At 56.9% G+C, this 15509-nt stretch overlaps 4 protein-coding genes across 4 annotated transcripts; all 4 read right to left on the reverse strand.

The window, feature by feature from the left end:
- Nucleotides 1–66: 66 nt before the first annotated feature.
- Nucleotides 67–249, reverse strand: MAM_05292 (argininosuccinate lyase; the record flags this gene model as incomplete). Its single annotated transcript, XM_040824090.1, has 1 exon — nucleotides 67–249. One exon carries the CDS (start codon nucleotides 247–249, stop codon nucleotides 67–69), a length of 183 nt encoding a protein of 60 aa, XP_040677802.1.
- Nucleotides 250–694: 445 nt separating this feature from the next.
- MAM_05293 (L-arabinitol 4-dehydrogenase) lies at nucleotides 695–1900 on the reverse strand (the record flags this gene model as incomplete). The annotated part of the gene is made up of 2 exons (XM_040824091.1): nucleotides 695–1625; nucleotides 1707–1900. 2 exons carry the CDS (start codon nucleotides 1898–1900, stop codon nucleotides 695–697), a joined length of 1125 nt encoding a protein of 374 aa, XP_040677803.1.
- Nucleotides 1901–7019: 5119 nt separating this feature from the next.
- MAM_05294 (WD repeat protein) lies at nucleotides 7020–10393 on the reverse strand (the record flags this gene model as incomplete). The annotated part of the gene is made up of 2 exons (XM_040824092.1): nucleotides 7020–10304; nucleotides 10373–10393. The coding sequence occupies 2 exons, from the start codon at nucleotides 10391–10393 to the stop codon at nucleotides 7020–7022; spliced, it is 3306 nt and encodes a 1101-aa protein (XP_040677804.1).
- A 580-nt stretch (nucleotides 10394–10973) lies between these two features.
- On the reverse strand, nucleotides 10974–11969 carry MAM_05295 (uncharacterized protein; the record flags this gene model as incomplete). The annotated part of the gene is made up of 1 exon (XM_040824093.1): nucleotides 10974–11969. The coding sequence occupies one exon, from the start codon at nucleotides 11967–11969 to the stop codon at nucleotides 10974–10976; it is 996 nt and encodes a 331-aa protein (XP_040677805.1).
- Nucleotides 11970–15509: the final 3540 nt, after the last annotated feature.

Genomic DNA, 15509 nt, shown 5'->3' on the forward strand with positions numbered 1-15509 from the left:
CGCGCACGCACAAGGACTACGCTGCAGCCTCTCGTTGATGCTGTGAATGTCTGTCAGATTGGGGGTTCACGACGAGAGTGCCGTTGTCCGTTCTGCGCCGACCTTGTTCAGGCGGGCGGTAATTTGCTTCAGCTCGTCGTCGGTGATGATGTTGAGCCTCTGCCGACCGCGGGCAAACGTGATTGAGCCCGGGATGTCGGCGTGGCACGGGACCTCGTCGAAGGAGGGGGACTCGTTGAGCTGCACCATCACGTCGTCGAGGCCGCCTGCAGGAGACCAGTTAGCATGGCCTGCGTCTTTTATCGTGACTCGTGAGGCGGAGTTGGGCTGGCGGGCGCACTGCTAATCGCCTGCCCCAGAGAAAGACAAACGTAGACGCAAACGCGGAAGCCATCGTGGACAAAAGGCACAAGAGACTATGCGGTGATGACCATGGCTCTTGGCCGGTCAGACGGCTCTGCATCTGCATCTGAAAAGTCCGTGTGTAGACGCGAACAATGGTGACGGGCAAGGCAACGAGATTGGAGACCTGGAGTGGAGGGGCATCAAGTTGATAGTGGGGCCGCCGATGTCGGGCCGGGACCCAGGCGAGCGAGACGAGACACCAACGCCATCTCCCTCCCAACACGAGGGTGAGCAATCTATTAAGGCTTTGATCTAACGAGTAGAGCCATAGTCTGATAAAACAAGTCATCTAGTCAAAACTCTGAATCTGTACCTTGATGGCCCCGCTCCTGGGGTCTGCAGACGTCTCAAAGGCCTTCACAGCATCTTCCAGGGCGAACCTGTGCGTCACCAACCTGGACAAGTCAATGACACCGCTCTCCACCAGGCGTATGGCTCGGGGCCAAGTGTTGCTGTACCGATACTGCAGCTGAATGTCGACTTCACGCACGCTGGCGCGCATGAATGGAATGTTTATCTCGTTCTTTCCGACACCAATGATGAACACCTTGCCGCCAAACTTGGTCGCCCAGATGGCCGCACTGATGCTGCTTTCGACCCCGGTGCACTCCATGGTCAGGGCGGGCTCGACACCAGCAAAGGCCTTGACTATGGCCTTTGCTGTGTCCTCGGGGGAGCCTGGTTCGATCTTGTGCGTCACCGCGCGGGGGCAGAGCTCTTTGGCAAAAGCGAGCCTGCTTTCTGATATGTCTGTGATGACGAGCGGGCTGGCGCCGCCAGCGGCGCAGCACAGCAAGGTAACGAGGCCAATGGGGCCGGCGCCGCAGACCAGGACGGCGTCTCCAAGCTGCATCTTGGCCCGTTGCATGCCGGCGAGGGCGACACTGAGAGGCTCGAGAAGTGAGCCGTTCTCATACGACATGTGGCCAATCTGGTGGCACCAGACAGCTGGGTGGTTGACGTATCGGCGTAAAAGACCCGGCACGGGAGGAGTGGACAAGAACGCGACCTTCTCGCAGCCGTTGTAATGTCCTGTCAAGCAGGGCTCGCAGGATTTGCAGACGATGTTGGGCTCAACCGCCACGCGGTCCCCAACTTTCAAGCTTGTGACGGAGGGGTGGACTGCGATGACATCGCCAGCGGATTCGTGGCCCAGGATGTGGTTTCCCTCCACGACCATGGGGCCGATGGAGCCGGCATGCCAAAAATGAACATCGGAGCTAGTAAGTTGGTTTCCAGTTCGTCAGGTCTCACTTCCCGGGCAAGACGACAAGCGAGGCGTGAGCAAATGTAAAACTCACCCGCATATACCGGTACTCCGAATGGCCACAGTCACCTCGCCGGGTTTCAAATCCGCGCGAGCAGAGACACTCTCAGCTGTGGGCTGAGCCTCGCCAATCCACAAGTCATGCTTTGGGTTCGTATAAACACCGATATTCGGCTTCAGAGAAGGACGGGTGCCATCTCGGCCGGCACTGACGGCTGCGGAGGCCATTTCAAATAGCAAAGTCGAATATTCGACGGGGTGGCGTTGAAACAAGAGTTGGCGTCTGCTGTTCGCTCGCGTGAATCGAGGATGCGGGATGTGACTGTCTCTTATATTCCTCTGGACCGCGCTCGCTTTGCCGGCGGGAGAGGAACGCCGCAAAGACTGCCCTTGGTGTAGAGCAACAGATCCGAGGAGGCTTAGTGGCGAGGTCCTGCCTGCGTTGATGCCAGAGGCCCGGGCAGGCGGCCGGCGACTTCCCCGCTCCAGGTTGAAGTGGCCATGGTGGATTCCTCGGGGAAGGCGCAACCCACGAGCTTGCTAGCAGCTGCCTCGTGTTCGTGCTCGATAGGACCTCGAGCCAGCAAGCCGACTGCGCCGGCGTTTCCAACTCCCGCACCAATCACAGCCTCGCCTCGACTCGAACCAGAGAATCACTTCATTCGTCATGTCTTGACCGGTTGCAAGGCGCGCGCCCGACCCGGCCATCACGAGACTCCTTTTCCCGCCGCCTGCGGAGGAAACCACGCCGAACATCGCAGTCGGAAGTCAGGTCGTCATGGACTCGTGGACGTGCCGGCAGTCCAGAACATGTTGTGCAACCAAGCCACGGCGGGCTTGACACATCCCGTCGCTGGACCCCCGTCCTCTGCCGTCGCTTGAAATCAGCCATCTGCAGGACCGGCGACGGGGAGCCGCCAGGAGATTGTTCCGGAAAAGAAGAAGGCGACTGACTAGTCAGTCGACTAACTAACTAGTACTCCGTATGCGTCGGCCAATGGAGCACCGACGCGAATGAGCAGTGCCCGCTCGACGAACAAAGCAGCAACAAGACTTCCTTGCTGCTTTTTACCAGCCGCACCAATGGAAAATCCTACCGCAATCTTCCAGCGTGGCTGGTGTTGTTGCGGTGAAGAAAGATCCACCGCCGATCGCAACGTCTAAAGGCGGTCTTCTAAAAAGATTCTCTTGCCAGGCAAGACTGGCTTTAAAGACGACTCAAGTTACATCCGAGCACGCCCATCTCCACGATGCTACACCCAATATACCGCTACCTTGCCGCATCAAACTGTCTTGATTCCCTATTGACGCCTCCAGGATAGACAGATGGCAAGCGGAACAATGATCGCGCGGCATATCATGGCAAGGAATAGCCACGTCGACATAGCCACTTCTTCGCCCGGCTTTGGTCCGGACAACATGGCCTTGAATGATGGTCTTTTTATACCCGTACATGCCGTAGCTACCAATGGCCCATGTGACATGGCGCAGCCTCTGCTAGAAATGCGATCAAGCTCGGCTCCAACTGAGCAATTCGCCGACTCTGTGCCTCCCCAAACCGCTGTCAGTGGTCGGCCAGCAACCCTTGAGACTTTACAAAGCAGGGGTTTTCTGAAAGGGGGCAGACTGCACTATCCACGTCTGTGTTGAAGGGTCACGCTACGTCATTAAGCATCCCCCGACAGCCGCCCTTGTGGACGGACAATGAACTAGCCAGGTAGCCAGCTACGCGACATATCTGAGCAAATACAGAACCAACTCTGCCCATCAGAACGTATAAAGTCGACCTTTCGACGAGGCATATGTCCCAGAAAGGGGGCCATGTAGTTTCTCACCGCAGCCAGTCGACCAGACATGGCTGCCGTGGCTGTGGCTGTCTGCGTCATCCAGGGCGAGCAAGAAGAGTACATGACGCGAACTGCACCGGGACATGACGAAAGCCCATGACCACAGCCACGAATACAACTGCAGATGCACGGGGGAAGACGACACGACTCCCCAGGCAGACCCATCCGGCATTGAGGATACGCCGTACTCCGTACCGTTCTCGCGACTCGCAATCCCCAGCTTGGCGGCACACTGCCTGCAGCGCAGCGAAGCCCGGCCGGTCCCGAGACATCCCATCCCCGTCTCGTGACTCCCGTCAACCCAAGGGTTTTCGGCCACTGCCCACTGCCCACCGCCTGCACCTCTCGTAGGAAGCACGAGCTGCATCCGGACAAACAGAAGGACTCTGTCCCGGAGCGTTCAGGGCATGGCGGCGAACCAACGCCCGCCGACAGGGGTCATATCCGAGGCCGCACGACTCCTCGCAGTGGAGGGAAGCCCCTCGGCCACCGGTGCCAGCTTGGCCGCAGTCGTCTTCACAAACACAAAAGACCAACGCTTGCCGAGCTCGTGGGTCGTCGGAAAGAGGCCAAAATACCAGCAAGACCAGCAGACCTAGTCATGACCCTTGTCGCGTTGCCGCCTCTGGATTGAAGAGCGACACAGGCCGTAGTCCGCGCCTTGAGAAGGGGGCAACGAGGGAAAAACGGGGGGGCGCCTCGGCATGACTGGCTGTGTTTCCATTCGTGACATCCGAAGTGAACCAGAAATGGTTGCGTGCTCCGTTCAAACCGGAGACTTGTCAGTGGTCATCAACACTCTGGAAAAGGTACATACATATTGCAGGCATTAGTATTAATTATTCCGAGCAGAGTCACGAACTGGGTACCGAGTATGTGATGTAGGCTTGGCTGGCTGCCCTTTTTTCGCCCTGGCCCGCCGCCCCACCCGCCACAGCCCGGCAACAGCCGAATCCAGCGCGCCAAGCCAGCCGCCGCCAGCCGCCGCCACCCCAGCACACGTCAATCGGGCACCTCCCGAGGCTGGCGTGCGGAAAATCGCGACTCCCGATTCAGACAACGCTTAGTATTGCTTGATTACCCCGTCTGACAGTGAATACTACAACAACAAACCAAGTGGCTGGTGCAGGGGGCCCTCGCCGCACGCCAATCGTTTCAGCGCTTGCAGAGACCGACGGTGACCGCTGCCGTGCCACGTTTCGAACTTTAAAGGGACACCAAGAGAAAGCCCCAAGGCGTGGACGGACATGTCACAGACTTTGTCGAAAATCAAGCATTCAAGAGCGCTCTCGTTTCATCGTACAAGGCTCGCGCCCATTCCGTCTACCTGAAGACTAGACCAACCTGCGGCGAGTGGGTGTCAGTTTCGAAACCGGCATGACGGATGATGGACCGCCCAAAGAAGCCCACTGAGCCAAGCGGCTCATGCAGCGTAGTAACTAGCCTGTGCGCCTCCTTCATAATATTCGTGATATTGCAGACACCTTCTGCACCAATGCATATCCCGGGTGTCCGTACCCGAACGGTGAAGGACAAGAGAAAACAAGAGCAAAACAAAAAAGAGAGAAACGACGGGCCCTCCGTCGGTCCTGCCGCGCGACCGCCGGTGGCCAGCCATGCAACGTAGTTGCGCCCAAGACCAAAGGGACCTTTTATTTCTGTGACGAAAACGCCGGTAAACCACCCGCAACGGTAAAGAGAATTCGACGAGGCTGCCTGCCTCGTGAGTACCCGCGACGGCCTTGACTGGTTGTGGTCAAAGGGCCTTGTTACGCGCCGACGGAAATGACCACGTCGCCCTTGCAGGTTCCGTATGAACAACATGCTGAAGCGTCCAGCTCGCCCCTGAGGATGGCATCCACCTTGGACTGTGCACAAGACGTTAGAGGAGCCATGGCCAGCCGAGGGGGGGAGACGACAGCTCGGATACTCACGTCTGGGCATGGACCAGAAGGGCTGATGGGGGCTGCAAACGCGACGGCGGCAGCTGCTAGCAGAGACGGAAGCTTCATGGCTGCTGATGTGCGGAGGAGAAATGATTCTTGTCGACGAAATGCGTCAAACCATGTAGACTGTAGCTGTGGTCTTGCTTTGACATGGGAAAGTTGTGCTTTTCGTCTGGCGGCGCGCGTGTTTGCCAGGGAAACTGGGCTGGGCTGGGCTGGGTCCAGAGAGGGAAAGAAGGAAAGAATGGCAGCCGAGATCAGGGCGAGGAAAGAGTCGAGAGAGGGGCTTGATTTCTTTCTTTCTTGGACGACATTCGAAACCCGCGGCTGCGAGGCGAGGGCCGTGAGTCGGTATTATTATGCCTGGTGCAGACGCGCAGGCACTTGGACGAGCACTTGGACACTTGAGAGGAAGACCGCAAGCTGCACGGAATATCACAGTACTTGAATGATAACTACAAACCATGCCGCGTACATTGATTGTACTCTGCACTTGCTCGCGATGCTCCGAGAGGCTTGTCGGCTGAGGCAAAGCTCGGACAACCGGCGATTGCGGGGCGTTGCGTTGCACGTTTCACGCGGTGGCTAGACGACAGGGGGCTGCTGGGCTGTTCCGTGACTTCCGTCAATCAATGTCGGCTTTGGCTTGGCCATTGCCTGCACGGCTCGCCATGTGGGAGCACAATGCAACGCAAGCATTCCTACACGGAAATTGCTGCCGCTCGAGGCGTGAGGCTCGAGGCTCGATGGCGTGGCTAACGTTCCTGTCGATGTGCAGAGAGTACTCCAAGGTACCTGGGAACCTACTTAAGGTAGGTACCTCAAGTACTTCCTTGGGTACTTGGTACTTGACTGCAGCAAACGGCGGCGCCCGAGACCCTGCTTTGACCCGAGTCTTGGGGGGTCGGGGTTCTTGACATCTCGCAAGGGCAGGAGGGCAGGCAGCCAGGCACGAGGCCCGCTCCTTGCTCCTCAGTTCCTGACATGTGTGGGGGCTCCGGTCCGCCGCCGCGGATGAGCCGTGTTTGGGCTAGCGCAGAAGTTAGCCCCCCCCCAAATGCAAAACTCGTACGTCATGCCACAGCAAGTTCCGTGCCCTCAGTGCCACGTATGTAATAACGTTATGATATAACCACCAAAGTAATATTCGCCTCCAAAACGCACTCTGCCATCGCAGACGGCCACTGTTCCTCCGTTCCCGTACTTGGCGTCCAGCAGAGACGCAGCTTCACCCTCGCTTACTGCCCTTCTGCCGTCGTACCAAGCGCTAGCCCGTCGCACTGATCCTGGACAGGTTGCCTTGCCCTTGTTGGAGAGGCCAGGCAGACAGAGCCATTGTGCTGGACTTTCAAAGTTTGCCGTCGCTGCTGAATCGAATCGCGGACACCCAGTCAGCACACCACAACAGCCCTCTCGCCTGTCTCGCCACGAGATATGCTGTTCAGAGGCCACAGAAACGCCGTGAAACGTCAAGTCCACCGCACTCTTCGCAAAACAAAACAAGACGACACCATTCGTCCCGTCGGTGCGCTGCGCCCTTGTCGTCATCCCATCTCACGTGTCACATGTCGTTCGTTGCACAAGACTCCACGCCTCGACTCCGATCCCGCCCAGTATCATCACCGGTTGCAAGCTCCCTTCGTCGACAATCGCAACGTCACCGGGATCTGCCACGCCGCTTGTGACGCAACTCGCCAGTGTAGCTCGATCCGGATCGTGCTTCGCGATTCTCCAAACCTTGATGCGCTGATCGTTGCTGACGCTTACGCCCACGAGATTGTCCCGGCCTCCATCTCGATCCTGCGCCAGCAGTGCAACGCCATTGATGGATGCTGCATGAGCGTCGCGAACGATTCCGCGACGAGCAAACTCGTACTCCGTGTTGCCCGCATCGTCCCGGACCTCGGCAACTTGCGTCAAACCGAGGCCATTGTCATCACCCCCCGTCAGTATGTGAAATGTGTCTTCGTGCCTGGCCATGTCCAGGCTTTTGATGCTGCTCTGGTGTACTTGAGCTGCGGACCGCAGCGTGAGCCTGCCCGAGGCAAGGGATCCTGCGTCCGCCCTCCACAAAGCCATGTGCCCATCTGTAGACGTCGTCACTATCCAAAGTTGCCCATCCCCGTGGCCAAGATGTCTCAGTTGCGTGATACATGCTCCGGTGTAGACTCCCCTCGCGAGCAAGCTGAAGCCACGCCCGTTGTCATACGCATAAGTCTTGAGCGTCGAGTTGGAAAAGGCCAGCGTAATGACCAGCCCTCCTCCTTTTGCCACCCTCGTAACGTCAAATCCCATGATGCGCAAATCCCTGGTTGGACTCTTGTCCGCGAACGTGCCCTCGCAAACAACCGCGAGACCCTCGTACGCAGAATCTAGTGCCCGGACGCGCCATACAAAAAACTCCTCATTCCCGGCACTGCTCAACAGATAATCGTCTTCGAACCAGTGCAGTTTCTGGATTCCCGTGATGTGCGCCTTGAGACATGCCAAGCACCGCATCCCGGCACTCTTGTTCCTCTCCCCATCCGCAGCAGTATACTCCCATATCCTGATGGAGGTGTCTTCTGACCCCGACGCAACATATCGCTTGTTGGAGCTCAGGGCGCGTATCTCGCGACCGTGCGTGCCCGACTTTACCGTGCGATACGGCACACGAGTCTGCGAGTAGATGGAAAGCTTCGACGTCCGGGTATACGCGAGCCTGTATCGCTCCGGTTGCTCCGCGCTGTAGTTGAGTCGGAATGTGCGGTGCGCACCACCGCAGTTAATCGTCGCCAGCTCTTCCCTCGTAGATTCGTTCCAGATCACGAAATCTCGGCTCCTGAAGCCGTAGAGGACAAGTTGCGGGCTTTTTGTGTTTGAAAACCACGCTCCTTCTATCATGGGTCCAAAGGGGGGGCTCGTCTCGTGTACAAGGGCCAGGTCAAGCGTGGCGGTGACGCCCGTGGTCCGTCGGATCTGGTATATTCTGTATTTGCCGTCGCGGCTGGTGGCGAGGATATATCTTGAGTCTGATGCGAGAGTCTGGCTGGGCGGGAGGGGGAGGGGGACGATGGATGTGATTGCGTCGCGGCTGCGTGTTGCTAAGTCCAGAATCGAGCGCCACGTCTTGTCTCTCTGAACGAGGACAGACATCCATCCGTGGCGGGAACCCATGACGAGCAGGTCGTCCAGTCTTGTGGCGGAGACGGCGACGAACCGGGAGTCGAGACCCTCGACTTGGTGTTCCGAGACGAGGGACCCTGCTGGCGTGAGGGTTACGTACCGTGATGCCGAGGTTCCGTGGAGGTGAACCAGCAGCTCGATGGCGTCGGCGGTGCTCGCGAGGTGGTTGATTTCCACGATTCTCCCCGGGACGCTCCCTACCGGCCTGACTTGGCCAGCCTTGAAGGAGAAGAGGCTGCCGCTGGTAGTTCCTATTACCGCTGCGCCGTGGCCGATTTTCCGCAGGACATAGCACGACTTCAGGTCCCGCGCGACATCTTCGCCAACACCGACTTCTTCCCACGTGTGGGTTCCGGACAACGCGCCCAGGAACAGCCTGCCGAAGTTCGTGATGGCGAGCATGGTGTCGTCGAGAATAAAGTCGTACCGACTGATCATCTCGCGGGTACTAAACGAATCCGGAGTCGCCTGTAACAGATGCGGTACGTCAGTGGTGGTCAGCTGGGCGCCAGCCCCTGCAAAGGCAGCTGCTTCCTCGATGAGGCTTATCCTGCCGTCCGCGCCGCCGATGACGATATGAATCCAGCCGTGTCGCACGTCAAGCGCCCGCGCCCAGAGGTGTTTGCCGTCGTGTAGCGAGTGCGTCCGCCGGTGGGAGAGGGTGCCCCCGGACAGCGACTCACCGAGAGACAAGTCCCATCGCTGGGCGGTAGAGTCCTCCCCAAAGGAATACATTGGCAGCCTGCCATGCCGGACGACGTGGCCGTCTTGGACGCCGAATTTGACGCCCCAGATGCGAGAGGCGTGGCCCATTGCCACCGCAACGGGGACGACTTGTCCGTCTATACAGACGGCCTGCACCTCGTCATAGCGCTCGGCGGCCTTGAAGCCGGTTTCCGTGACGCCTTCCAGGGTGGATTCGTGGGGTCCCTCGTGGTTGCTTATGTCCCACACCCTGATTGTCCGGTCGTCACTGCAGCTGGCGAGCAGACGAGCCGTCGATCCATTCGGGAGCGTCAGCTCTGGCGAAATGTCGACGCCGTAGACGGAGCCCTCGTGGCCGCGAAGCACAAAGAGCATGGTGTGAGAGGCAGAGTCGGGGTGGCACTTCCAGACGATGACGTTGCCAAACACCGTTCCTGCCGCGACCAGGACGCACGTGGGCGATGTCCATCGTAGATGGGAGGCGTAGAGCATCGGTCTCGAGGGGGAGACGACGGCGCCCGTGGCCAGGACGCGGGTGTCGGCGTGATACGTCAACAGAACGACTTCGTTGTGAGCCGTCGCCAGGGCCGCGACAGACGAGTCCCCCGGGCACACGGCTGCGTCGTGGATCCAGTCTGGTGCGGACGAGGTTGCCACAAGCACAGGGCGGTTTGCGCCGTCGAGGGGGGTTCCGTCCAGGAGAGCTACGCACGAGGCCCCCCAGAGGAGAATGCTGACAGCCGACGATGTTCCATCCCTGTGGACGCGGATGCCATGGACGGGCTGGTCTTCAAACACGCAAATCCGATAGATGGGTTCCTCGGTCTCGGCGGCACGGCCATGGTACACGGTCAAGTCACCGTCCTCGCCGGCCAATATGTACACTTTGCCCGAGGGCGTCGTGTATAGCCCCACGGAGGTGATTGGGACCTGGGAGGCGTCCCGTTCGAGCCTGACGGAGCTGTTGGACTATGGATCTCGGTCAGGATGAAAGTGTCTGGAAACGTAGTCAATCGTGGGGTTGTGGAGGCAAGTACGGTAGCTGGCGTTTGAGCCATGGCGATCAATTGCGTGGTTCAGGGCGCCATAGGGAGTACATGCAAATGCAGAGATAAAGAGGGCCTCCCACATGCATGAGCGCATCGGAGTGGTGACCAGTCGGTTGCTGGGTTGGAGGGAGATTATAACTATTATTCTTGGTGATGTGGTGGTTGATTAGTAAGGCACTCACTCGACTGTGCACGAGTGAAAAGCTGTGGGCCAAAAAATTTTGATGGTTTGGTTGGGTTGGTGGTGCGCGAGACGCAAAACTCGGGTGTGGGCTTCACATTCGTCACAAGTGCAACCGGTGCATCGAGCCAATGAATACTCGATGCCAAGCAGAATGCGCCATGCAAGTGACGGTCAAGGAATAGTTATTCGTCATCTTCTTATTCTTCAGTAAAGTTCTATGGCATGTGCCCTGGGGACTCATTCGGACACCTTTTATCAGTCCAGAAGCAAAGGGGCCTTTATATCGTAGACGGTCCTAACGCCGGGAAGCAATGCCTGACTTAAATATCGCACAACACAGATGATCCTTTGCTCCGACGCGTTTCCAAAACAAATGCAAAAAAGACACGGATAAGTCGGGGCAGCTTATGCCCGATGAGAGTACGGTTCATACGCGAGGTCAGTTCGGTCATGGCCCGCAGGATGCCGGGGGCCAGATGAGTAACCGCCGTGAAACTGCTGGTTTGGGCTGTAGTAGTTGTCATTTTGACCGCTAGTCATCTCGTAGCTGTGGGAAATAGGACGATAGGCGCCTCCGTTGGGCATGAGCTTCTCGCCATCAGAATCGAGGTGCCGCTTGCCACCACTACGGCGGCTCTCGGGTTTGCAGCAGCAGATGGTGAATATCCAGAAGAAGCCAGCGGCCATGGAGAAAGCCGTAGCGATCCAAACGGTGGCCAGGAATCGGACGCCAATGTCGGCTTCGATGCCGTAGAATTTCTTTGAGCCCTTGATAGCGCCGACAACGACGGAAGCCATGGCAGTGGAAAGACCAGCAGCAATGCCAACCAAGATAGAGGTGAGGCCAGAGACGAGCCAGGTCACGCATGACGCAACGCGGGAGCAAATAGCCAAAATGCCAAGGGCCAACTGGATGCCGAGTGCCAGGAGGGCAACGATGAAGGCAACTTCGGTCCATTTGGCGACAGTGCGGAACGTCTTGAGGGCGCCCTGGATCTCGTTTGGAATTTTGAAACCCTCCACACCAGTAGACTTGCCCAGCTGCTCGATGTATGAGGTGTTGAGAGCACTGTTGGCCCAGTCAAATTTGGGCTTTGTACACTGGCGCTTGTTGTCACTATCGGTATAGCAGTAGCCCCAAAGATCGACTTCGTACACGTTGGACAAGCCGAGGTCGGCAGCGGTAATGTTGCTGGTCTTGTCGGCGCGGGGGTTAACGCCGAGTGAGCCAGCAAGATTGCGAAGGTCGGCTGGGCTGATGCTCATCGCTGTAACATTTACGCGGAACATGGATAGTTGGTTGTGAGCAACACCGGAGAGGGTGGCAATGAGAAGGGCGACAATGGAAGCAACTGTCAGGACCAACGGTAAGCCGACACAGATGACTCGGCCGGCACCCATTTTTGCGGTGTTGGGCGTGTTTGCAAGAGCGTTGATGTTTCTTCCTTGTCAATGTTCCGTTGGATAACGACTCGATTGCCGACGTGCCCAGGTATGTTTGAGCGGCGATGGTGAGAAGCTGGAAGCACGTAACCAACGCAGAAGACGGCCGAAGGATGAAATTTCAAGCAAGGTAGCCCATCGCCGGACCAGCAGTGTTTATATAAACGAGAGCGGGCTTGGTGTTGGTGCTGGTGCTGACATGGCGCAAGTTTGGGCCCGTCGACGCATGACAAGTCAACCCTTCGGACAAGTACGAAACCAGGAGTGGCGCAGCAACAAGAAACGAACAGCCATTGCGCGAGTACAGAATGAAAAGAGCGGAGCAGCGGGCGGCCTCGAATAACGTTGTGTCGCACACCACATTTGGGCGCAGCACCACGCAGGGCCACAGCGGCATGGCTGATTTGCTGACAGGGACGACTCCAAGCCTGATGTTGCGGGTCGTTGAGGTTCTGCCATACATGGCTTGATGCCAAAGACCAGGGAGGCCCTGGGAATTGCCAATGAGCTGTGTCAAACCTGCTGCACCCTGCGCGAGCGAATTCGGGGAGCCATGATGGATGTGTCGCTCATGTCCAACTTTTCTCACAAAAAAAGCCGTGCTCAGACCAGGCAAGGCAGCCAGCCTTTCACTTGGCGTGTTGCTGAGTTCACAACTTGCTCACTTCAGCCTCCATGCATTTATTGACGCTTCCGAACTAGGATGACGGAGCAGCTCAGAAATGCTGGCGCAGGTTCATCGAGTACTCTCTATGTTCGCAGGGAATGAAGCAGTGGCTGATGTTTGACGCGGCTGCCAGGCGTCGGTAAAGAATCCGGTAACGGGGACAATCACCGGCTGGCTTGTATTTTCTTCTCCTTTACTCCGTACTTTTGCTCCTTTTCACAGGAGCAGAGTAATGCACGAGGACGCGGCATCGTTTCCCCAGCCATGCGTACATTGTTGAATCCTTGCTGCGTGCATGACGACGCGCAGCAGTCTGCGGCCATGGGCATGGCCAGGAGCAGAGTGGGGGGAAACACTGGGCCACATCCCACTGATCAGCTCGATCAGCAACAGTCCCATCCATCTCTCATTACTAGTCGATGTTTCGAGGTGTTGCTTGGCAAGTGTGTGTACGGGGTTTGAGCACAGTCGCTGTGACAACGGATGAATGCTGCACTACTCCGTACGATGATGGGGGACTACACTTATTATTAGTGGCAGTGAAAAGAAATTCAGACATTCAGGATTGGCCATATCAACCGCATGCTGCGTTACTCGAGTTGTCACTTGAAGTGGTCATCAAGCGTTCATTGCTCATGTCGCTTCCTGTCGTCCGGATATGTAGCTGGCATTGCCCGTGTCGCACGGAGCAAAGCGGTGCCTCTGAGACCATGGCAAACGGCCCGAGAGGGAATCGGTGTGTGGCCCGGTGAATCTCGTGCCATCAACAACATCTGCTTCTGCCGGAGCAATGTTGAATGATTGATTGGAGTGCTTGACAATGCGGGCGGCTGGCGGTTGCCAAGTTTCCCGCACAGCCTCCACTGGTTTTGGGCAGAAGCCCAGTTTTATATTTTTAGAAGCCCCTGCCACCCATGAACGTGAACATGAGGCTCCCCTCAGCCGCGGGCAACTGCCAGCCACCATCCAGCCAGCAGGCGCGACCCGCCGACTTGACGCAAGCGGCAGGCGGCGATGATGATGCCCCAGGCCGCAATTTTGCGAACGGATACTCTAACGGCCCCAAAAGTTGGAGCAGACAACAGCCTCCTCTCGAGTCTCGCCAGCATCAGTGTCTGTACCGCCAAGAAAGAGTCAAGACTATTCAAGCCCCAGACTTCTCACCTCTGTCAGATGCTGACGAAGCATGACGTGCGACGCAGATGGCGGAGTATTTTACGAGCTTACCCCGGCCACAGCCCAGAGTCTTTGGTTACGACCCGTCTGTCTATCTATACGGTCGCCCAAGGCTTTCGAGGCTGAGTTACTGGAAATCCGCAGACCCTTGACCCTCAACGTGACGGAGCTGTATAAGTCGTCAACTGGCCTCCATCTGTTCAGGGTTCACCAGTTCTCGAGAGCTGACGGGATATTTAGGATGCTGCGCCACTAAGAAGATTTCTTGGCCTCGTTGAAGTGCCTTGGGTACAACGCACCAAGTGCGGTCAGTACTTCTTTCACTGCAGCGCTTAGACCGCCTACTCAAGTGCAATTAATCTTAAAGCGGCCCATCCACAGACCCTTGCTTGGACGTACGACATGTACCATGCCTCATCACCAAGCATTCCGCTGGTGCCAACATCTGGTGTTGTGCATGGACAGTTGCACAGGAAGACCAGACCAACCAATACTGGGTCTCGGTCTTGTTGGCGGTGAAACTGATTACGAAGAGCGTTGGGTGTCCTTGCTTGAGTCCTCGATTGCCCCGACATTTTCATTTGAATCATTTCAGCAATTCCATACCGATATCCCGCCCGCTCGCCAACTTGAGTCGAGTTGCCCTTATCAATAAAGTATCTACTATTTCAGTCAGTATCTTCGAAGAGGCCATGTCTTAGACAGAAAAAGCTTGGCACCAAGCGAAATAGAGTCGCAGCCCGCCTGTTGAGCCGCGGGGTTGTGTGAGTACTGCTGAACAACTACTCTGTCGCAGATTTCGATTGCGTATTCTGATTCTGATATTTCTCAAACGCCTTCAGGGCCGAAAGTGCAAAGAAGGTTGTGCGGCACGGGACGCTGATCTCTGCGTTGTCCTTTGCTTCCATCCCACGCGGCCTAACTCTTGGCCGTCCTTTTGCCAGGACTACGGAGTGCACCGTGTCCTGCATATGGCTGGGTCGATTCCAATTCCAAGTCGCGCAAACACCCGTGAGCGCCTCCCCTTATGCTTTTCGACAGAGTCCAGTGGCCAAGTTATCTTGATATTCAGCGATGGCACGATAGTGTTCATCAATCATCAATAGCTATCCCAACTTTGGACGTTGGGCACTTGAGCTGTCTACTCCGCTACTCATCTGACCCCGGACGTATGAAAGTTACGGCAGCGGAATCCGTCGTTACATTGGCTGTGACTGTGATGCTGTTTGTGTAGGACATGGAAATCTCGGATCCCTGACCAGAGTAGCGAACTACTACAAAGGAGAGCGAGCGAGGCCACATTGATGCATTCTTACATCGAAAACACTTGGAACAGAAAGCCTCGAGCTGAATAGGCACAACGGACACGACATCCTTTGGTGCTTTGGGACATACTAGTAGCATGTCGGAGAACGGAAGACAGGAAAACGAAAAGTCCTTGGTCTCGGGATAGTCTCTCGACTGACGGGGCCCAGCCGTTTGTCAGTGCCTCTCGCACAAAGAGGAAGGCGTCTTCAAGGATTTGAACAAGCGGCGCTCAGCTGTTCAGACTAGCTCAAAAACACGATGCACCATGCTACAGCGGTCTCATTATTCGATGCAGGCGACAAAATGAGTTGCAGATGAAATGTCGGGCTCCGCAGGCTCGTTTGTGA

This window comes from Metarhizium album, assembly GCF_000804445.1.
Source record: "Metarhizium album ARSEF 1941 chromosome Unknown scaffold_13, whole genome shotgun sequence".
Lineage (NCBI taxonomy): Eukaryota > Fungi > Ascomycota > Sordariomycetes > Hypocreales > Clavicipitaceae > Metarhizium > Metarhizium album.